Source organism: Chlorocebus sabaeus, chromosome 9, assembly GCF_047675955.1.
Source record: "Chlorocebus sabaeus isolate Y175 chromosome 9, mChlSab1.0.hap1, whole genome shotgun sequence".
NCBI classification, from domain to species: Eukaryota; Metazoa; Chordata; class Mammalia; order Primates; family Cercopithecidae; genus Chlorocebus; species Chlorocebus sabaeus.
This window is the reverse complement of record NC_132912.1, coordinates 26543202-26566561: the sequence shown is the minus strand read 5'-3', so window position 1 is coordinate 26566561 and position 23360 is coordinate 26543202. Positions and strand designations below refer to the sequence as shown.

General features: G+C 40.5%; 1 protein-coding gene across 3 annotated transcripts in view; it reads right to left on the bottom strand.

Moving 5' to 3' along the window:
• Positions 1 to 23360, bottom strand: part of APBB1IP (amyloid beta A4 precursor protein-binding family B member 1-interacting protein) — a 175869-nt gene that overhangs the window by 32971 nt on the left and 119538 nt on the right. The window contains exons 12-15 of one of the 3 annotated variants that reach the window (XM_037983402.2): positions 21235 to 21333; positions 20292 to 20406; positions 18795 to 18898; positions 13417 to 14263 (exon numbers count right to left, since the gene is read on the bottom strand). In XM_037983402.2, the coding sequence (XP_037839330.2) occupies positions 13736 to 14263; positions 18795 to 18898; positions 20292 to 20406; positions 21235 to 21333 (846 nt within the window). In that variant the 3' untranslated portion in view covers positions 13417 to 13735. Of the gene's footprint in view, positions 1 to 13416; positions 14264 to 18794; positions 18899 to 20291; positions 20407 to 21234; positions 21334 to 23360 lie in introns of those variants that run through there. The other 2 variants (XM_073018808.1, XM_073018807.1) reach the window with 2 other exon arrangements.

Sequence of the window (23360 nt, the reverse complement as noted above, 5' to 3'; positions counted from 1 at the left end):
TGGGGCTGACATTGGCGGTCAACGTGCTCCGGGCACCTCTGCTCCTCTGTGCTGGGGCCTGCGCCGTTGCTGGCCGCCCACTCATAGATGTCAGAGCCACAGGATGGCTCCGCAGAAGCCCTGTGGGGGCCCTGTCTGGGGCTGGCTTTGGTGCACATGCGACAGGTCAGCATAGTCACCATGGTGCACCTCTGCTCTTCTCAGGCAGCTAGGGCCTTCGCTTGCCCCCACGCCTGCAGAGCTGAGCACCTGCTACCTCTCCCCAGGAAAGGCCACCAAATGACACCAACTGAAGGCATCCACTGAAGGCTCTAACTGAAGACCGGTTGCCCTGACAACCAGATCACCTCCCGCTTAGGAGGAACCAATCAGGCCTTGAGTTCCCTCTAAGCTCTGCCCTTCCATTTGTGATGTGGGAGTCCAGGCACTGGCTCACAAGGCCCCGCCCCCACAGCAGCCCCGCCCTACCTTTCATTCACTGATAGCTGGGCGCAACTTTCAGGTTTCCTCACTGTGAATTATGAATATGAACTATATTAAAATTACTGTAACCCAATGTGCTTCATGCACTATCCGGCATCCAAAGTCTCTTTTGCCCATGTTGGGGTTTTTGAAACTGGAAAGAAGACTGATTTCTGCAGATGCTTCAGAAAAAATCTTTGCCATGAGTTAAGTCTACTGTGTGATGTTAATATATATATATGATATATATATATCACACGCATTCAATAATTATATATTCAATTTATATGTTTTTGAAAATAACACACATACTCGAAGTAGCATGTGTAATAGGGAAATTTCCTAAAATTCGTACACTGAGTACATCGTATTTTTCTAATGATTTCATTGATAGAGCAGCTTTCTTGATGCAGCCCTTTTCACATGTTACTGGTATTTACCATCTTTCATCAAATATGTCTTTAGAGTCGACTCAAGGCAAGATGTGGTAGAGAAATGTAAGAATCAATTAGAGGAGCCATTTAACTAGGTGAGACTGATAGGCGTACAAGCAACTTCAATAAAATGATATATATTGAACGTACCTGGGGAGAAGTGCTAAGATGGGCTCCAAAAGCCCCGTATTTATGATGATGCAATCTTTATATTTAAAATACTAGTGATGCAATAAAATGTTCTACTTTATCTCTCACCCTTAATTTCATGGTATTATCATCCACCCTCTATATTCTAACTAAGCATTTCCTTCATCATCCCCAAGAAATAGCAAAACCACTGAAAATCAACATTTCAATCTTAGGTTTACTGTTGAAAGAAGTGTGTTGTTTGTGCCTCAGTTTATTATTATAGAGCCAAATTCCCAGTGAGGAAGCAGCATGAGCTGGAATTCATGCCCTTCATTTGGAAAGATTGCAAATCATTGACATTCTTTGTTTTTCTTTGCTAAATATTTTAGAAAATTATAATTCTCTTTATGCTGTAAAGGGATCTTAAAATGACGGGGATATATTTGTACTCTCCATGACAGTGTACACATTCCTTCTCTTAGTTTAGTACAAAAATAGTACTTAAGGAAATTCTGTGGAATAATAGAAATTCTAAGTAACAACTAGAGTTGAGATTTTTCATAAAACAAAATGTACGAACTTTTATTGTTGTTTGTTCGATTTGAGACAATCTAGCTCTGTTGCCCAGGCTGGAGTGTAGTGTCGTGATCTCGGCTCACTGCTTCCTCCACATTCAGTTTCAAGACATTCTCCTCCATCAAACTCCCAAGTAGCTGGAAGTACAGGCAGACGCCGCCACATCCGGCTTATTTTTGTGTTTTTAGTAGAGACAAGGTTTCGCAATGTTGGCCAGGCTCGTCTCCAACTCCTGACCTCCAGCGATCTGCCTGCCTCTGCTTCCCAAAGTATGAAAATTTTTAAACATTTAAAGTTGACCTTGCCATTCAGTAATGTAGAAATTCATCAGGGTCCTGAGTAATTATAATCTGTATTTATCTGCCCACATTGTTTACCAGGTGCATCTTCTCCAGCAAGTTCTTCAGCATCCTTTCCAGAAGCATTCAACAGCCAAGGAAGCAGGCTACACCTCATCTACTCCTTCCTGGGCTAAAGATCTCAAACTCAGTTGCTTAATTCGGGAAAAATAAAGTAAAAATAAATTAAAGAATTCTTCTATCATTATACACAACATAGAATAATCTGTTTAAGAAATTATTTTTGATCATCCACATTTTCATGCCAATCCCACATTTGGTAATAATGATTATATGCAAATATTTTTAGCCATCTAAATTGGAACATATTCTTTGAAACAACTTCATGATGATTTTTGTTCTAATCCGTAAGTTTAATGCAATAATAAGGTGTTTTTGATAAACCACACGAGTTTTTCTCAATGATTACAAGATCTTATGACATTGTAATCAAAATGGATCATTAGAGCCTGGCGTGGTGGCTCACGCCTGTAATCCCAGCACTTTGGGAGGACGAGGCAGGCGGACCACCTGAGGTCAGGAGTTCAAGACCAGCCTGGCCAACATGGTGAAATCCCATCTCTACTAAAAATAAATAAATAAATAAAATTAGCTGGGTGTGGTGGCGGGCGCCTGTAATCTCAGCTACTCAGGAGGCTGAGGCAGGAGAATTGCTTGAACCCAGGAGACAGAGGTTGCAGTGAGCCATGATAGCGCCATTGCACTCCAGCCCGGGCAACAGGATTGAAACTCTGTCTTAAAAATTGTATTATTAAATATTGACCTGATATTTACTGTAAACTCAGCATTTTGGGGTACATCTGTGCATATTTAGTTTTATTATGCTCCTAGAGTTTTTTTTTTTTTTCTGTTACAGAATTTTCAAAAATTTACTAAGGTAGAGAAAATTGTAATAGTTTAATGAACCAATTTACCATTTAATCCGCTTACTAACAATTAATACATTGCCAATTTTGCTTCATCTATACCTCCACACACTTTCCCCATATTCCTCATTATTGCCTTAATTGAGGCATTTGTACACTGAGTACATCATATTTTTCTAATGATTTCATTGATAGAGCAGCTTTCTTGATGCAGCCCTTTTCACATGTTACTGGTATTTACCTTCTTTCATCAAATACGTCTTTAGAGTCGACTCAAGGCAAGATATGATAGAGAAATGTAAGAATCAATTAGAGGAGCCATTTAACAAGTAGGTGAGACACATATCCTCATTTTTTTTGAAATTCAGGCATTTTATCATTTCCTCTGCAAATATTTCCATATGCATCTCTAAATGTTAATGACTTAAAACACAAACAGTCCTTGACATCATATGACCTAGAGCAAATTAGCAGTAACTCTTAATGTATCAAATGAAGTATTCAGTTTTCAAGGTTTTCCTATTGTCTTGTAAATTATCATCATCATTGTTATCTTATAGTTATTTTATCTATTTATTTTTGAGACGGAGTCTCACTCTGTTGTCCAGGCCGGAGTGCAGTGGCACGATTTCGGCTTACTGCAATTTCTGCCTTCTGGGTTCAGGCAGTTCTCTGCCTCAGCCTCCCAAGTAGCTGGGATCACAGGCGACTGCCACCATGCCTGGCTAATGTTTGTATTTTTAGTAGAGAGAGGGTTTCACCATCTTGGCCAGGCTGGTCTTGAACTCGTGACCTCGTGATCCACCTGCTTCAACCTCCCAAAGTGCTGGGATTACAGGCATGAGCCACCATGCCCAGCCTTTTATAGTTATTTTAATTGGGATCTGAATAAGGAGTATACATTCAAATTAGATGATAATATGTCTTTAATTTCCTTTGATATCCTTGAGTGTATCACCTACATGTGTGCCTACATCTTTATTCACGTGCACTCTATTGGTTCCTTTAGTTTTGATTGAAGAAACCAGATTATTTATCCTGTGGTGTTTCAACATTCTGCATTTTTCTGATTGCATTCTGTGGTATTATTTATTGAACCTGGGATATAGTTTGGATGTCCCCTCCAAATCTCGTTGATATGGTTTGGCTCTATGTTCCCACCCAGATCTCATCTTGAATTATGACCTCCATGTGTGGATGCAGGGACTTGGTGGGAGGTGATTGGATCATGGGGGCAGTTCCCCCATGCTGTTCTTGTGATAGTGAGGGAGTTCTCATGACATATGGTAGTTTAATAAGTGTCTGGCATTTCCTCTTTGCTCTGTCTCTCCTGCTGCCATGTAAGATGTGCCTTGCTTCTCCTTCACCCTCTGGGATGGTTGTAAGTTTCCTGAGGCCTCTGCAGCCATGCATAACTGTGAGTCAATTAAAACTTTCTTTATAAATTACCCAGTCTCAGGTAGTTTCTTTATAGCAGTATGAAATTGGACTAATGTACTCATGTTGATCTGTAATCCCCAATGTTGGAGGTGGGGCCTTGTGGGAGGTGTTTGGGTCATGGGGACAGATTCCTCATAACCTGGTGCTGTCCCACTGACAGTGAGTGAGTTCTCAGGAGATCTGTTGTTTAAAAGTGTGTGGCACCTCCCCCACTTGCTCTCTGGTCCCGGTTTCTCCATGTGAGAAGCCTGCTCCCACTCTGCCTTCTGCCAAGAATGGTAGCCTCCTGTGGCCTCCCCAAAAGCTGAGCAGATGCCAGCACCATGCTTCCTGTAAAGCCTGAAGACCTGTGAGTCCAGTAAACCATTTTTTCTGTATAAATGACCCAGCCTCAGGTATTTCTTTACAGCAACAGAAAAACACCTAACACAACACGTGTCTGTGCCCCCTGTGTTTCTGTAAATACAGAGCTTCAGTTAGATTCAGAATTGATTTATTTGTCAAAAATAATTGAAATACCAAGCAAATATCTGCCTCAGTGAATGGCCACTATTTCTTCTACAACTACATTTATGTGCCATTTGAATTTCACTTTGTGTTATCCCTTTTCTTTTTTCTTTTCTTTTCTTTTTTCAGTTTCATATTTGTTGACCACTTCCCTCTTTTGATTATTCATTTTTGTAAAATGTCACGTGGATTTCTCACTAGGAGACAAGGAGGCAAGACAGTGACATGCTTTGCTCTCTGTATAAACTCAGTGACAAATATGCAGTGATTGGCAACCTCATACTTTGAAAGAAATGATGGGTCACTGATCATGATTGCATCCGTTATTTATGTTGTGATTTGTGGACTGAAGAGCTCACACAAAGCTTGTACTTTATGTAATTACTCACAGTTGAAATACCATGGCAACTGAATTTGGAATCATGTTATTTAATTAAATCATGGTTATTGGAACTAGGTGGAGCAGTGATGACCTGTACCTCTTTTTTTTTTTTCCTGATGCTTTCTTTTATACCTGCAATAAACATTTACAATTTTCCTTATAGACTTTGAAATTGTCTATCAATTCCAAAAATATTTTAGTTCTTGTTGTTCTTCTGAATCACCCTTTGTACTACATTTTATAAATGAGCTTTACTGACATATAGTATACAGGACAGTTTTTAGTTTCTATAATTGATAGCTTTTAATAGATTGTTTGACTTTGTTTTTAAATTTTAAGTAGATACATCATCTAAGAATTTAAAAATCTGTCTTTTCCATTTAGATATTTGTTATCTTATTGGTTTTGCTGTTGTGTGCATTGGCTAGAGACTCCAGAATAATGTTGAATAATATTAATTATAATACTGACTTTAATGGTGTATTAGTCATGTCTCTTATTTTCTGAATTTGATGCTTTGACATCTGGGCCTTGTTGACCCAGGAGGGACTGCGCCTCTCAGGATAAGCTAATTGCTGGATGTAATAAACCACTTGCCTGCCTGTATGCCTTTCCTACATATCCAACCAACCCAGGGTTTACACCCCCTTCTTTCTCGTCTCTTCATCACTCTTTATTCTTCTTTATCTCTGTTTATCTCTTTTACAGTCTTTAATGTTCCTTATCACTCTCACATTTCTGGCTACTATTCTGATTCCCTAATTTCCTCAGGGCCAGATAGCAGCCTCTTCTTTAGAGAAGCCAATGAAATGATTCAAACTAGCCAATGCTAAGCCTGATTGCCTTGACTTACTTGTTCCTTCCCATGATTTCACCCCTTTCCACTGCCTCCCGACTGACCTTGATGTTTCCCTGTCCTGTGCCTTGTGGTGTGCTGTGCCTCCAGCTTCTAAGGAACTGTGAGTAGTAAAATAAACTACTTCCCTCATGACAGTCATTTCTGTGTTTGTGGGTCTTACCATTACTGATTCAAACAAATCCTGGGTACTATGAATGTAAATGACATTTCTGTTTGTGCTTTATTATTAAATATGTCCTTTGCTGTGGGTTTCAGACACCTTTTATCAGTATAAAAACATCTTCCTCAGATGCTAGCTTCTTATGAGGTTTTAATTTTCTTAACAAGGTGTGGTGTTGAATTTCAACAAAATTCTTTTTGCCATTTATTGAAATAATTATTTGTTTTTTCTCCTATGAGTTTTTCCAATAAAAAATAACACTGATTGAACAATAGGTTAAAATTAAAGTGTCATCAAAGACCGCCAGGATATAATAGCTCTGAAAGTCCAAATCACCATATGTAAGTTTTCATAGCAAATATCTGAGAACCTGCTCCACAACTGTTAATTCCACTCATTTACTTTAACAATATGAAAGGATGTGGAGTGGAGAAGACTGCAGGGAGCTGTTGCCTCACACTCTCCCCTATCTTGCCTTTGATAGTCACATGTATGGAGAGGAAAATAATGCAAACTCTTAACCCTGGGTTTAGAGGAGGAATCCTTAGGGGGCTACCAGGACAACTGACCAAAAAACTGCTGGAACGAATAAGCAGTTACAGCAAGGATGAAGCACACAGGGTTAATATAGAGAATTCAATTGCAATTGCTCTTTTAATACCAGCAATGAGCAATTGGAAGTTGAAGTTAAAAATATACCATCTATGTTCACATTCCTCCCTGCAAATGGAATACTTAGGTATAAATCTAACAAAATATACAAAAGATCTAGTAGGAAACCTACAAAATTTTGATTAAAGAAATCAAAGAAGTACTAAATAAATAGAGAGATATGCCATGTTCACAGATAGGAAGGCCTAGCATTTGTGAAATGTCAGTTCTTCCCAACTTGCTCTATGGATTCCATGCAATTCCCATTGAAATCTCAACCATTTATCTTGTGGATATTGACAAATTGAATCCAAGGTTTATATGGAAAGGCAAAAAAAAAAAAAAAAAAAAAGAAAGAAAGAAAGAAAAAAAGAAACAAGAATAGCCAACACAATATTAGAAAAGAAGAAAATCAGGGGACTTATGCTACCCAATTTCAACATTTACAAGAAATCTACAGCAATCAAAACAGTGTGGTATTGGCAAAGAACAGACAAATAAATCAGTGGAACGCCAAAAAAGGCTTATACAAAGGCGCAAAGGTAATAAAGAAAAGATAGTCTTTTCAATAGATAGTGCTGGCACAAGTGGATATCCATATGGAAAAACAAAAACAAAGAACCTAGACATAGATCTTGCATCATTCAAAAAATTTAACTTAAAATGGAGCAGAGAGCTAAGTAAGCTATAAAACTTCTAGAAGATAACATAGAAGAAAATCTAGATGACCTTGGGTATGGCAGTGACTTTTTAGATACACCACCACCAATGACATCATCCATGAAATAAATAATTGATAAGCTAGACTTCATTCAAATTAAAAACCCTCGTGAAGTGCAAAATCAAGAGAATGAAAAGACAAGTCACAGATGGGCAAAAGCATTTGCAAAAGCCATATCTGACAAAATACTATTATCCAAAATATACAAACCATTAAAACTCAACGGTAAGAAAATGAATAGTCCAATTAACAAACTGACAAAAGGTCTGAAAGACACCTCACCAAAAAAGATACAGATGGCTAATAACATATGAAAGAAATGCTCAACATCATATGTCATTAGGGAGTTGCAAATGAAAAATGATACCACTACATACTTATTACAATGGCTAAAATTCAAAACACTGGAAATACCAAATGCTGACAAGGATGTGGAACAATAAGAACACTCATTTCTTGTTGGAGGGAGAACAAAATGGAGTGGCATCTTAATAAGACAGTTTGGCAGTTTCTTGCAAAACTAAACACACTTTTTCCATATGATCCTGCAATTGCACTCCTGTTTGCTGAAGTGAGCTGAAAACTGATATTTACACAAATGTCTGCACACACATTTCTAGCTGCTTTATCCATAACTGCCATTTGATGGCAACCAAGATGTTCTTCAATACGTGAATGAATAAATGAACTGTGGTTCACTCAGACAGCAGAATATTATTCAGTGATAAGAAGAAATGGGCTGGGCATGGTGGCTCACACTTGTAATCTCAGCAATTTGGGAGACTGGAACAGGTGGATTGCTTGCGCCTAGGGTCCAAGACCTGCCTGGGCAACATGATGAAACCCCATCTCTACTAAAAATACATAAATTAGCTGGGTATGGTGGTGCACCTGTAATCCCAGCTACTGGAGAAGATGAGGCCAGAGGATCACTTGAATCCAAGAGGTGAAGGTTGTCGTGAGGTGAGATTGTGCCACTGTATTTCAGTCCTGGGCAACAGATCGAGACTCTATCTCAGAAAAAGAAAAAAAGGAAAGAAACAAACAAAAAAGAAATGGGCTATCAAGCTGTGAAAAGATAAAGATGTATGTGCTATGCTTTGAATATGGATTGGCCCTTCCAAAATTCATGTTTAGTCTTGATTCTCAATGTGGCTGTGCTGGGAGGTGGTTTAAGAGGTGACCAAAATGGATTAATCTCTTTCAGGGTTAGTTCTCATGGGAATGGATTAGTTACCATGAGAGTGGGCTGTCATAATCAAGGTTGCCTCTCCTGGTCAGTCCCTTTTTTGCATGCACCCACTTCTCATTCTGCTTATCTACCATGTTATATGATGCAGTCAGTGGGCCTTCCCCAGGCACTAGCACCATCTCTTTGGACTTCCCAGCCTCAGAACCATGATCTAAAATAAATCTCTTACTTTATGAATACACAATCTCAGGTATTCTGTTATAGTAATAGAAAATAGACTAAAATATGGAGGAACTATAAATGCATATTGCCAAGGAAAATAAATCAATTTGAAACGGCTACATACGTATGATTCCAACTATATGATATTTTGCAAAAGGTATAATTACGGAGACAATGAAAAAGATCAGTGATTGCCAGGGTTTAAAGGGGAGGGAGAGATTAATAGACAGAACACAGGATTTTTAGGACACTGAAACTAGTCTATTTGATCCTATAATGGTGGATACATGTCATTGTACATTTCTGAAAACCCACAGATTATGCAACCTCAAGAGTAAACCCTAAGTAAACTATGGACTTTGGATGCTAACAATGTGTCAGTGTAGGTTCATCAATTGTTACAGTGGTATTTTTGTAGAATTATGGTAGTGGAGGAGACTGAATGTGTAAGGCAGGCGGCAAATGGGAACTCCCTGTACTGTTTGCTCAGTTTTCCTGTGAATCTAATACTGGTCTAAAAAATAAAGTCTATATATAAAAAAAAAACCAAAAATGGTTGGCTTTAACATAGATTAGACTATGCTGAAGAAAGAACTGGTGAATGGGAATTAAGATCTGATGAATATATCCAGAATAGATAAAGAAATAGAAAATACACACAATTTAGAGATAAGGAAGCTAGTGTTAGAAGATTTAACACATTTCATTAGAGTTTCAGAAGAAGCGAAAAAGGAGAAGCAATGTTTGAAAACAAAATAAATTACAATTTTCCGGAATAGTGAAAGGCAGATATTTGTAGATTCAGAAAACTCAATGAATTATCAGGCAACTTAAGTAAAAGAAATTCAGAGTTAGACTCACTATATGCACCAAAGACAAAGAAAAGGTCTTAAAATCATGCAGAGGGAAACAAAGCGATGACCTAATAGAAATAATAATTTGATAGCTGACTTCTCAACAGCAACAGTGAAAGGGAGAAGACAGTGGGGACAATCCCCTAAAAAAATGAAGAGTTTTTACTGTCAATTTAAATTTTACGTCCATTGAAATCATCTTTGAAGAATGAGGGTGAAATAAAGATATTCTAGGAAAAAGATACTCAGCTATACCTCAAATACTAGACAATAATATGTGTGTGTGTGTGTGTGTGTGTGTGTGTGTGTGTGTGTGTGTTTGAAATCAAAGTGATCCAAAGTCCATGCGTTTCCCAGGTTAAAGCTGTTTAACTTGAGACTTTACTGAGTATGGATATTATCATTACAGGTAGCTATTAAAAGAATACATACAGTATATAAGTTTTCAACAAGAAGCTTCAAAAAGAGAATAAGAGAAAAATTCTAATCACATGAAGTAGACAAGAAAGGAAGAAAAAAAAAAAAAAAACAGAAAAATCCGGGGTAATAGTAAGTACAAAATAAGATGTTAAAAACAAAATATATAGTCACATTCAGAGTAAAAATAACAGGCTGGGCATTTTAGCTCATGTCTGTAATTCCAGCGCTTTGGGAGGTTAAGACAAAAGAATTGCTTGAGGCCAGCGGTTAGAGACTAGCCTAGGCGACATAGTGAGACCACCATATCTACTTAAAAAAAAATTAGCCGGGCATGGTGGTATGAGCCTGTAGTCCTAGTTACTTGGAAGGCTGAGGCAAGAGGATGGCTTGAGCCCAGAAGGTTGAGGCTGCAGTGAGCCATGATCGCACCACTGTCCTCCAGCCTGGGTGACAGAATGAGACCCTGTCTCTAAAAATTAAAAAAAAAAAAAAAAAAAAAGAAAATTTAAAAAATTTAAAAAGAATAAACTTGCAGTTAAAAGATAATAATTACTAACTAGATATAAAGACAATAAAATCTGCTTATATGTCATTTACAAGTGGTAAATGTAGAACATAAAAGCATAGAGAGTTTGAAAGTGAATGAACAGATTTGTCAGGGAAATACCTGAAAAAAGACAGTACGGCTGCGTGAGTACAAGATAAAAAGCAGAAAACATTGCATGGTGATAGATAGTTCAGTTCACCAGGAAGTCACATACAGAATTTTTGTTCACACTTAATAATAAACAATGTTGGAATATATAAAGCACAATTTGCCAGAACAATGAAAAGATATTGACAAATCTGCCCTCGGAAGATTTTAAAACGTCCTTCTTAGTAATTGATGGATGCAACAGACCAGATAACAGGCTGCAGGCAGAAGATTTGTGCAACATGCTTAACAAGCTTGTTCTAAGGAACATGTACAGTACGTTGTACCCAAGCACACATAAACCATCTGTAAAAATGGATCACACATCAAGCCATAAGTCTCAAGTACACTTCAAAGACTCAATTATCATGGACTCGGGTCATTTCAGTATCATACCAGCCAAGATTCCTATGATCAAACAAAATACGAGGCTTAAATGTTCATTCTCCTCCTTGAGGACCTACTGTAAAATGTTAGTTCATAGTCTACCATGTGGCAGGTTAAATTATGTTTTCTGTAAACTACCAAATGCCGTGGTTTGTGTTGCAGTTGGTCTATTACATGGGTCTTTGCCCATTAGCAGCATTATACAAGAAATTACGGAGTCTTTATAAGCTGTGATACAGGATTACTGTCCTATATTATTGATTATATATTATTATTCATAACATATATTATCCACATACTCCTTCTCTAGTTCCCAATTTCACTGCAGTTTTTCCACTCCCTGCACCACATGCAAATATCTCACTAAACTTTTCATAAAGAAACAAATTTTGCTGCATTTTCAGGATCTAAATAATCCTACTCAGGTATGAGTAATACTTGTAAAGACCTTTCAGCCAGACATCAAAGATTGCGTTACACTTGAGTGAAAATCACAGAATAGGATCCTCACGAAAACTATTTTCCTGGACTTGGCTGGCTCTATCTGTCAGCAGTTTCTTAACATAAGTGACTCCATTTTGATTCTGACAATTTTCACACCTCTCTTTGCTGACATCTTTCCTATATTGTCCCAGAGATCTGCATAATGACCATGATTTAGTCAGGTATCAGAAAAGCAGTGTTTTCACCGCATCTGATATCAAAAGGAACATAATAAAATGAGAACTGGAGAGAGTTACCGTTGATGAGATTAAATTGAATGTAAAGCAAATTTACTTTCTATCCTATTTCAAGCATATGCCCCAGAAAAAATTAAGAGCACCCTGCCAGTTTTAATTACTAAATATTTTGCTTTTAAAACTTTTTTTTTTTTTCTTTTTAAAGGTTCATTTAGACTTCAGGGGCGTCCAATCTTGTAGCTTCCCTGGGGCACACTGGAAGAAGAATTGTCTTAAGTTACATATAAAATGCACTAACACTAGTGATGATAGGTGATGAACAACAACACACACAAAAAAAATTGAGAAAAATCTCATGTTTTTGAGACCGCGTCTCGCTCCGTCTCCCAGCAGAGTGCAGTAGCATGATCTCAGCTCACTGCAGTGTCCGCCTCCTGGATTCAAGGGACTCTCCCATCTCAGCCTCTGGAGTTGCTGGGATTACATGCGTGTGCCACTACACCTGGTTAATTTTTTGTATTTTCAGTATAGACAAGGTTTTGCCATGTTGGCCAAGCTGACCTCAAACTCCTGACTTCAATTCATCCATCTGAGTCCGCCTCCCAAAAATGCTAGGATTACAGGTGTGAGCCACCGCGCCCTGCCAAGAGCTCCTAAAATTTTAATTTGTGTTGGGTAGCATTCGAAGGGGTCCTGGGCCACCTGCGGCCCGTGAGTTGAGACAGCATGGTTTAGAGCTTACTTTTCTCCAAATATTAAAACATAAAACATAAAAAATTATCTTCCTTTATTTTAAAAAATGCATTATTATTTTCCACTCACTTTAAGAAGATTTTGAGGAGTTTTACAGTTTAAAAAAAACACAAAAATACAAAAACAAAAATAGAGCCATATAAATGAAACTAAGAAAATGTAAAAGGCCTATTAGAAGCCAATTTGAAAGAGAAGAGATATAGGTACCAAGAACCTAGCATAAACTGGGCGTTAAACTTATCTCTGAGGGAAAACATTTCAGGTTGAAGAATATACATACGATTGCCTTTTCCTGCCCCTACATTTTTATTTACAGGATACTTACAGCATTGTAATAATAAGAGAATTCAAAAACTATCTAAATAACTGTATTTTTCAATTACTGTTATTCAAGCATTATAAAAGCAAAACCAAAACAGCCTGTGTCCAGGACTCCAATCAATCAAGCAACCGAATTTCAGGGAAAGGAAACAGGCTCTGCTTGTCACGTTTCCTCGTTCTCCTCTCTCGATTTTCCTGCAAATTCTGAAGGTTATAGAGGTAGAGATGAAAAATCTATCTGAGATCACCAAGACTTAAGAAGGCATGGAATGTTGAAAGCTATTTTTAATTATAGTGTTGATTTCAAGATAGATGGACCCAATAATCTTTCTAGAAATACCATCTTCAGGAAAAACATTTAACTTTTATTCATTTGATGCTTCTTAATATAATAAAATAAATGAACCTAAAACAGCACTTTAGGTAACCTGGAAGGGAAGATACATTCCATTTAGGTGAAAATACATAGGAGCAATATGTACATTTGGGCAGATATTCTGAACTCTATTGGGTTAATGTTTATGGCTGCACTTGAGCACAACAGTGAGAAGTTTCCCATCACATTTTATCTGAAATGAACAAAATGTCAGGGTAATCTACCAGCAAAACCTGCGCTCCGGGTCAGCGATGCTTCTCGCTCTGGCACACTCACCATGCCCCTCCCTAGGACACGTTACCTCTCTTCTTTTGTAAAGCTTTCATGAGGTCTGACATGAAATCTTGCTCCCCGCCTCCTGCCCCGCCCGGGGTCCCTGGGTTCTCGTGCCTTTTGGGGGGCATAGGAGGCCTCTTGGCCACCGCGGGAGACGGCCTGGCGGAGTCGGGGGCGGGCGCGGGCGCGGGCGCGGGCGGCGGCGGCGGCGGCGGGGGCAGCTCCGAGCCCGCGGTCCCTGCACACGACGGCGGGGGCGGGGGCACGAAGTCCGGGGGCGGCTCCATGAACTCCGCGGGGGGCGGCGGGAGCCCAGGGTCTTCCAGGGGCGGCGGCGGTGGCGGCGGCGGCAGGAAGTCGTCGGGTGGGGCGGGGAAGCCCCCGCCGCCTGTGCCCTTGGCCTTGGGGGGCGTGGCGGGGCTGCCGCTGGTGTCCGAGGACCTCCGCACCGGAGGGGGCGGGGGCAGGCTGGACTTGGGGGCGTGCGGGGCCCGGGGCGCTGCCGGGTGGTGGTGGTTCCCGAGGGCTGGCTTCTTATCCTGCAACCGAATGACAGCAGCATTCTTTTTTTAAAAAAATTTTTGAAATTTTAAATTTATTGTTATTAATTAATGGAGACGGGGTCTCACTCTGTCGCCCAGGCTGAGTGCAGTGGCGCGATCTGGACTTACTGCAGCCTCGACCTCCCGAGCTCAAGCGCTCCTCCCGCCTCAACCTCCCGAGTCGCATTCTTTATTCTCAAAACAGCCCCAGTGGACAAAACAGCCCTAGTGGACAGGACCATGCCATAGATATGTGAGTCTCTGTCTGCCCCCTGGGGCGCCCTGTCCCTCAGCCACTGAGACTCCTGGTTGTTCATGAGCTCGTCTTTGTTCTGGAATATGGCAATTATTCTAAATGGTCTTTAAAATTAAAAATAATCATTTTTCTAATTTTTTAATATTTTGGCTGGGTATGGTGGCTCATGCCTATAGTCTCAGCACTTTGGGAGGCCCAGGCAGGTGGATCACTTAAGTCCAGGAGTTCAAGACCAACCTGAACAATATGGTGAAACCCTGTCTCTTTTAAAAGTACAAAAATAAGCCTGGTATGGTGGCACACGCCTGTAGTCCCTGCTACTGGGGTGGCTAAGGCATAAGAATTGTTTGAACTTGGAAGGTAGAGGCTGCAATGAGCTGAGATCATGCCACTGCACTCCAGCCTGGACAACACAGTGAGAATATGTCTCTCTCTATATATATATTTTTAGAGACGAAGTCTCGCTGTGTTGCCCAGGTTAGTCTCAAATTCCTAGCCTCAAGTGATCCTCCTGCCTCAACCTCCTGAGTAACTGGAATTACGGCCACCCCACCTGGCCCAAATGGCCTTTAACAGTATTTCCTATTGTCACAGTGGAACAGCATAAAAACGAATGTAACTAACTTCATTTTTGTTTAAAGTGGCCTTTACCCATTCCTGCACATAGGCAAGGATATTTTAGAGCATTGAGATAAACATGCAAACTCAGTAATCACGTAGTTTAAAAAACTAACTCTGGGATTAAAGAAGTAAACAACTAACTATGTTTTGTTAAAGATTTATATGACCATTGTGACCTGACCAAGGACAGAGAAGTTCCCAACCTCTTTGGACCCTTGTTGGCACCCAGATGTCTGCAGTCTCTGGTCATCCCTTGATCTCAACTCTTTCCCCAACTCACTCCTCTTCCCCATATCCCACACCCATTAAAATCCTCCAGTTAGCCTGAAAAATTTAAGATTATACTTCAGAACACTAGTCCACCATCTTCATAGTGTTACTGGCTTTCCAAATAAACCAGCTTTTCCTCTCATCATCCCTAATCTCTTGAGTCTGGCTTTTAAGTGGTGAGCAGCCAAACCTGGGTTCAGTTACCCTGTGGTACTCATCTACCAAGTCTACTCTAAATGGAAGATCTGGCCGTGTTCAATGAGGTGTGTTGTATTTAGATCATACGAGTATCACCTCCTCGGAACCTGCCTTATCCAGGAGCTGCTGTGTGTCTCTAAAGGGGCTTTCATGGTGTATCTCCTGTGGGGTTGCCTCAGTCTATAAACCACCCCCGACTCATTCATTCCTTCAAACTGGAAGCCAAATGACTTCACTCTTTGGTTCCCAAGCCAAGCCACCAGAGTCCTCGGCATATAGGAAGGGATGCATTTTTTCTTGGTCTGAGTTGAGCTGGTTTTGAAGCTCGTGTCAGGAGTAAGCATCTGTAAAATTATCTTGCTCCTACTCCACACAACACACAGTAGAAACACACGGCAACTCCTGGGGGTTGAGGACTTCCCAAAACCTTCACACAGTCTCCTGGCTTAAATGTACTACTCTGATTAGGATGAAGGAGATGGAAGGGGAGAAGTGAATGGAAACAGTTTTCTCTTGGCTATAGCTTTGTGCAAACGTAGGCACAAAGGATATGTTTCCTGGCAAAGACCTTTTTGCCTGATCTTGGGGACAATGTCTCCTTGTGTTGGTGAGCTGAGAACACAGGTGCCTTTCGCCAGGACTGTGGGCTTTTAGGGAGGAGCCGATTGCAAGCTTGGCTCCAGCTTGGCCTCACAGCTTCAGGGAAGGCAGTGTGGTGGGCCAGAAATCAGAACAAGGCATCTGGTCTCTATAAGTTTACTTTTTCTTTATTTTATTTTAATTTTTATTTATTTATTTATTTTTTGAGACAGAGTCTCGTTCTGTCACCAAGGCTGGAGTGCAGTGGCAGGATCTCCCCTCACTGCAACCTCCACCTCCCGAGTTCAAGCAATCCTCATGCCTCAGCCTCCCGGTTAGCTGGAATTACAAGCGTGTGCCAACAGCCCCAGCTAATTTTCGTATTTTTTGTACAGACGGGGTTTCACCATATTGGCCACTCTGGTCTCCAACTCCTGGACTCAGGTGCTCTGCCTGCCCCGGCCTCCCAAAGTGTTGGAATTATAGGCATGAGCAACCATGTCTGGACAGTTTACCATTTCTCAACTGCATAAAAGTTGGCTGGTTCACTGGATATAAAATTAGCCCCATAGTCCTTATTATGACTTGTGTCTCAGGTTGTGATAAGATCAAATGAGATAAATATGTGAGTTCTGAAAAGTAATATCACCAGCATGTGCTATTGGTAGAAACTAGCACGCCAAATTTGGCTTAAGTCTAATAGATGCATAGCCCTTCCTCTGCCAATGTTGGAATAGATAATAATAATTTACATAATGAAACATCCCCAGGCAACTGGATTGAATCCGTTTTAGTGATAATTATCATTTCAATTTACAGTTTATCAGGGTTCCAGTTTATTTCGTTCTCTGCTTAGTAGCCTCTTACCATTGAAGATTAAATTTGGAATTTTTTTCTAATAAAGTGCCTTCTGATTTAGTTTCTGTTTTATTTAGTTTATTTACTTCGCATGATAAGCTATTTAACTGGTGATGTATTTTTTCTTTTTATTTAAATTTCTGAACAGGCAGCTTGGGAATTGGTGTTCACATATAGTTAAGTGATTTCTATTCTGGGATTCTTTTATTTCTTTCAGTATTTTTAAATGCTTTCCTTCAACTGGCATTATAGAAATAATGAAAATAATAATAGCTGAAAGCGCATTGCATGAGGAGATTGTCAGGCTTGAGAAGATAATGAGAACATTAAAGAAATACAATTTTTACAGGCCTGCAGTGGTTGCCAAAATTACAAGAAGTTCAATAAATACCAAGATTTAGTTGTTTTCATGACTGGCTGATGGACAAAATGAAGGGGCAAAAGAAGTGAAAAATTGCTAAAGTGAAGCACCCTGCCTGTCCTAGCTGGGTGACATGCTGTTGTCACAGTTATTTAAGGTTGTTTTGAATCACACAAGAGAAATATTCGACAGAATTTATACAGTCAGCTGAGAAGTTCTGAACTAAATTAGTAACTAAATCATAATTATTAGCTATGATTTTAAGGTAGATTTAAAGAAATCCTCATTGATCTATTTGGTTGAAAAAATTTTATGGAGAATGTTATACCAATTTGGCTATTATTTTACAATGTATTTTCTCCTCCGTCACCTGGGGATGTATGTAGGAAGGACACTAATGGGGAAAATAGAAAATGCACATTTCTAGTGAAACCCTTTTTTGTCTTTTTTCTTTTTTTTAAAACAGGGTCTTTATCTGTCACCCAGGCTGCAGTGTAGTGGTGCAACCAGAACTCAACTGCAGCCTTGAACTCCTGGGCTCAAGTGATCTTCCTGCCTCAGCATCCCAAGTAGTTGGGACTACAGGTGCTCACCACTGTGCCCAGCCCTATTTACAGTGTAACTCTTTCAACAGTCTTCTAATCTGATTTTGGGGGCCAGTTAACACTTCATATAGGGCTTCTGACTACTAGTTGCCCTATTTTACTCAAAAAAGACAAGTAAAATCCCAAGCGTTTAAAACTTGGATGTGCTACTATCAGAGAGGGCTAAAATCACTTGACTAAACCAAGAAAACCACTTTGGTCAAAGTAAACGTAGCTAATTAACTTCAGAATGTTAAGGAAATGCTTACATTTTTCCTAGGCAGTGTGATGATAGCTGGTTTTAACTTTTGATTCTAGCATATGTAACTTTAAGATTACAAATATCAAGCAATGAACTAAATTAAATTGTAGTAACTTCTCAGTTGTTGGAACTACATTTTCTATTTATTTATTTATTTGACTGGATCTTACTCTGTCACCCAGGCTGGATGCAGTGGCGTGATCACAGATCACTGCCGCCTTGATCTCCTGGGCTCAAGCCAGTCAAACACCTCAGCCTCCCCAGTAGCTGGGATTACAGGTGCATGCCACCACACCTGGCTAATTTTTTTTTTTTTTTTTCTAGTAGAGACAAGCTCTCTCTATATTGCCCAGTCTGGTTTCAAACTGAAGCTCAAGCAATCCTCCTGCCTCAGCCTCCCAAAGTTCTGGGATTACAGGTGTGAGCTACTGCACCCGGCTTTTTAAAAGAGCAGTTATTGGAACAATGCGAATGGTTGAGAACATGGGCTTTGGAAACATGGGCTGACGGAATGTATGTCACCTGCTTGCTGGTTTTACCTTGGATGTTTCAGCATGTCGCTGGGCCTCTTGCAGAACAGCACTGACAGAATGTGCAGCCTGGGGCATCTGTCCATTGGGCTGGGCGGTGCCATTTATAGATCCTGAGAGGGAGGAAGCGAGAAAAGAAGAGTGAGCAAAGCATTTTCAACATTCTTGAAAGTTAATCTGAAAATACAAAGCAGTTTACATCTCTAAAGCAAAGAAAGATACTTGCTGGCTACTTCTTAAAAAAATAATAATAAAAACAAAGCAAAGAGAGCAATTCACAGGCATGGCATGGTACACAAAACCTTATGAAAAATCTGAGGTTCTGTGACAAAACTGTATATGATATTCAGCAAAAGGTTCAGGAAGGTGAGGGTGGTATTTGATAAAGCCCACCGAGGAGGGTCTGGATTAACTGGGATCCTGGAGAGTAACAATATGTTTTACTTTTAAAAACTTTTCAGTAATTGAAGAATAAACCTTGAAAACATGTTTTAAAAAATTCTTCTTGATTTTTAAAAAATGTATCTATCCAGTTTCATACCACACTGAATACAGAAACAACTCTTCAACATTGTCCTCAACAAAAAGTACACTGGACACAGAAACAATGGACAGAAATTTGGGCAAAATGTGCAGGTCCCTGAAATAATCTGGAATTAGATGTGGTTTTTTTCCCCCCCAAAAGTCCTGGTATGCTATTTTATTTTCGTGCCTTTTAATTTGTCCCTTTGACACGAAACTGACTCATGTTACCTTCAAATATGCTGTTCAGGACTGGGTGCAAGATGTCAAAACACTGGGACATAATCTCATTCTTCATGTGGACAGTTCTCTGGGCACTAATGGAGCCTTGGATTAATATAATATTTGTGCTCTGATAAGAAACATCTACCTACTAGCTCACCCTAAACAGGAGATCAGCACCTTATCCACAGAATATCATAAAATAAGTGGTCAAAACTTTCTTAAAAGTCACTTAAAATAGATACAGGGCTCCAGTCTGGGAGACAGAGCAAGACCTTACCTCCAAAAAAAAAAAAAAAAAAAGCAAAGAAGAAAAAGAAAACAGGTCGGGTGTAGTGGTTCACGCCTGTAATCCCAGCACTTTGGGAGGCCGAGGTGGGTGGATCACGAGGTAAGGAGATCAAGACCATCCTGGCTAACACGGTGAAACCCTGCCCTGCCTCTACTAAAAATACAAAAAATTAGCCAGGCGTGGTGGTGGGCACCTGTAGTCCCAGCTACTCGGGAAGCTGAGGCAGGAGAATGGCGTGAACCCGGGAGGCAGAGCTTGCAGTGAGCTGAGATTGCGTCACTGCACTCCAGCCTGGGCGACAGTGCGAGACTCTGTCTCAAAATAAATAAATAAATAAATAAAAGAAAAAGAAAAAGAAAACATATTCCGAAGCCGTCTACAAAGTTCTGTTTGTATAGATGTGTTGGATACGTTTTGAACAGGAACACTGAGCTTTGAATATGTGTTGGAATTTCTCCTCCATTTAGTACCTGTAGATGGCTGAGCTGGTGCAGCTGCATTGACTGTCCCCAAGTTTGTCCACCGAGAGGCAAGTCCAGCCTTTGCCACTGCCCGCTGGTAGTTATCATAGAGAGTCTTCCCATACTGGGGAGAGAACACAAAGAAGGAAAGGAATCTATTTATCCCAAATTCTGCACTCAATTGCAATATAAACATAGAGAAGAAATAAATACTCCACGGCTACTCTGTTCACCACTTGTCTGAGTTGGTGTTTTTGGATATTTCCATTAAAATTTAACAAATACACATTCAATCATTTTCCAGATTGGCAGTCAGTTAATTTTTTCACCAACATATTAGAGAGAGCTTTGGCCACTCAGTTCTGATTACGTATGTCTTTATGTAACTCGATCATAGATTCCATCTTGCGTTTTTTTTTTTTTTTTGAGACCGAGTCTCGCACTGTAGCCCAGGCTGGAGTGCAGTGGGAGATCTCCTGCTCACTGCAAGCTCCGCCTCCCGGGTTCACGCCATTCTCCTGCCTCAGCCTCCCGAGTATCTGGGACTACAGGCGCCTGCCACCACGCCCGGCTAATTTTTGTATTTTTAGTAGAGACGGGGTTTCACCGTGTTAGCCAGGATGGTCTCGATCTCCTGACCTCGTAATCTGCCAGCCTCGGCCTCCCAAAGTGCTGGGATTACAGGTGTGAGCCACCACGCCCGGCCCCATCTTGCGTTTTTAATTGCACACTAAGCTTGCAATACTCGCCATGAGTAAATATCCGGTTACTGGAGAGGTTCGTGTTTCTATCACTCTCCTCATTTAGAAAACCCACTGGCGAATACACTTGATAATGTCTGTGGCTGAACCCAAGGGTGGGCCAACTGTTTCACAGTACCAGGAAAGCTGCGCCCGGGTCACGAAGTGGGCTGGCAAATGCAAGACAGGGTGAAGTCCGAACGCTCTCTCACCTTGGCTATCCGTATTCCCATCACCCACTGGTTAAGGGTTCTTGCGTCATCACAGCAGAGATACTTGATATACTGGGACTCCTTCTGAATTTGGGGGTGCTAGAAAGAAGCAGTTTCGAGACAATGTATTCACTTGTCATGTATTAGGAAGTCAAAGCACCTGTCAGGAAATTTTTTAAAAATCTCTAAAAATATATGTGATTTATGTGGTAAAAATTACTGGTTGTAAAATTAGGAAGGTAACTTTTAAAAATGACTAAATTTTGAAAGGATTTGAGAAATTTGTTATATGTTGGGAGGCTGAGGCGAGCGGATCACTTGAGGTCAGGAGTTCGAGACCAGCCTGGCCAACATGGTGAAACCCCGCCTCTACTGAAAATACAAAAAAAAAAAAAAAAAAAAAAAAATTCCTGCCGAGGCAGGGAAATTGCTTGAATTTGGGAGGTGGAGGTTGCAGTGAGCCAAGACTGCACCACTGCACTCCAGCCTGGGGTGACAGAGCAAGACTCTGCCCCCCCCGAAAAAAAAAAGAAAAAGAAATTTGTTTTATGATTTATCACAAGCACATCTTTTAAAAATTTTTTTAAGAAACAGGGTGTGACTCTGTTGTCCTGGCTGGAGTGGCACAATCACAGTTCACTGCAAACTTTGAACTCCTGGGGTCAAGAGATCCTCACTCCTCAGCCTCCTGAGTAGCTAGGACTACAGGTACACACCACCATGTCCAGCTAATTGAAATTTGTTTTTCTTTTTTTAAATATTTTGTGGAATTGGAGTCTCACTATATTAGCCAAGCTGGTCTCCAACTCCTGGCCTCAAGCAATCCTCCTGCCTCAGCCTCCCAAAGTGCTGGGATTACAGGCATGAGCCACCATGCCTTGCTTATAAGAACTTCTTACTAATTATTATTACTATAATTTTCATTTATGCCTTTTTAACTTTTGGAAGGTTTTCACATCCATCAGGTCTGTATCCCCATGAGAAGTCTGAGCTGCTTCTCCATTTGTCAGATAAGGGAACTTACCTGAAGTAATTCTTACGTCATAGAATTAAAGCCTATGAGAATTGTGGGTTTATAACTCCCAAAACCTGATTCTAGGGTTATTTCTGCTTCTAAAAATTCAGAGTTTTGTGATGACCTTTCCTTCTTAACTGCTATCTGCTGCCCAAGTAGGCCAGTGGCTTCCAGATGGACACCCTGGAGGACTATTTCTGTCTATTACACTTAGTGCCAGTGGCACTAAGCAGTGGTTCCGGTTGCTGAACAGGTCTTTTAGGAGCTCACAAAGATAACAAGGAAATGGGCAAGCGTGAAAGAGAAACACCTTGCATTCCTCTTAGTCCTCATTGCTTTTGTTGTTTCTGGTTTAATTTTTATTTTTTAAGACAGGTCTCACTCTGCCGCCCAGGCTACAGTGCCGTGGTGCCATCATGGCTCAGCCTCTAATTCCTGGGCTCACACAATCCTTCCACCTCAGCCTCCTCTGTAGCTGGGACCACAGACATGCATCCACGCTTGGCTCTTTTTCTTTTTTTTAAAGACACACTCTTGCTACGTTTCTCAGGCTGGTGCTGAAACCCTGGGCTCAAGTGATCCTCCCACCTTAGCCTCCCAAAGTGCTGGGATTACAGGCGTGAACCACCAAGCCCAGTTAGTTTCTGTTTCATGTGTCTGTCTCAGATAGACTGTGTCTTCCATGAGGGTGGGAACTACAGCTTTCTTACTCACTGCTGAAGACCCTCATTGCTTAGCACATGGCCAGCGCATGGCAGGTGTTCCAGTCCAGATGTCACAATACTTGAAGAAAAGAAACAAGCACAACATTTCGCGTTGAGTTAGAAATCTTGCCGTCATCAGGCGAGGGGCCGGCAACCAAACATAGGTTCTAAGACATTAATATGTGCCATGTAAATTTTCATAGGTCATTATAAGGTTTATTATACTACATTTTATTATGTAGAAAAATAATTAACAACCACAAGCATCTTGTGTGTGGGGGGGGTTGGGGGGGTATGGTACCACCTCTTTCTTTTTCGCCCTGTCCTCAGAGGATGTATTAATCCTGCTAGGATAATCCTCATTTGCTGGTGGGGCTGAAAGTGGAAAGGAAAGCCAAGAGAGCTGG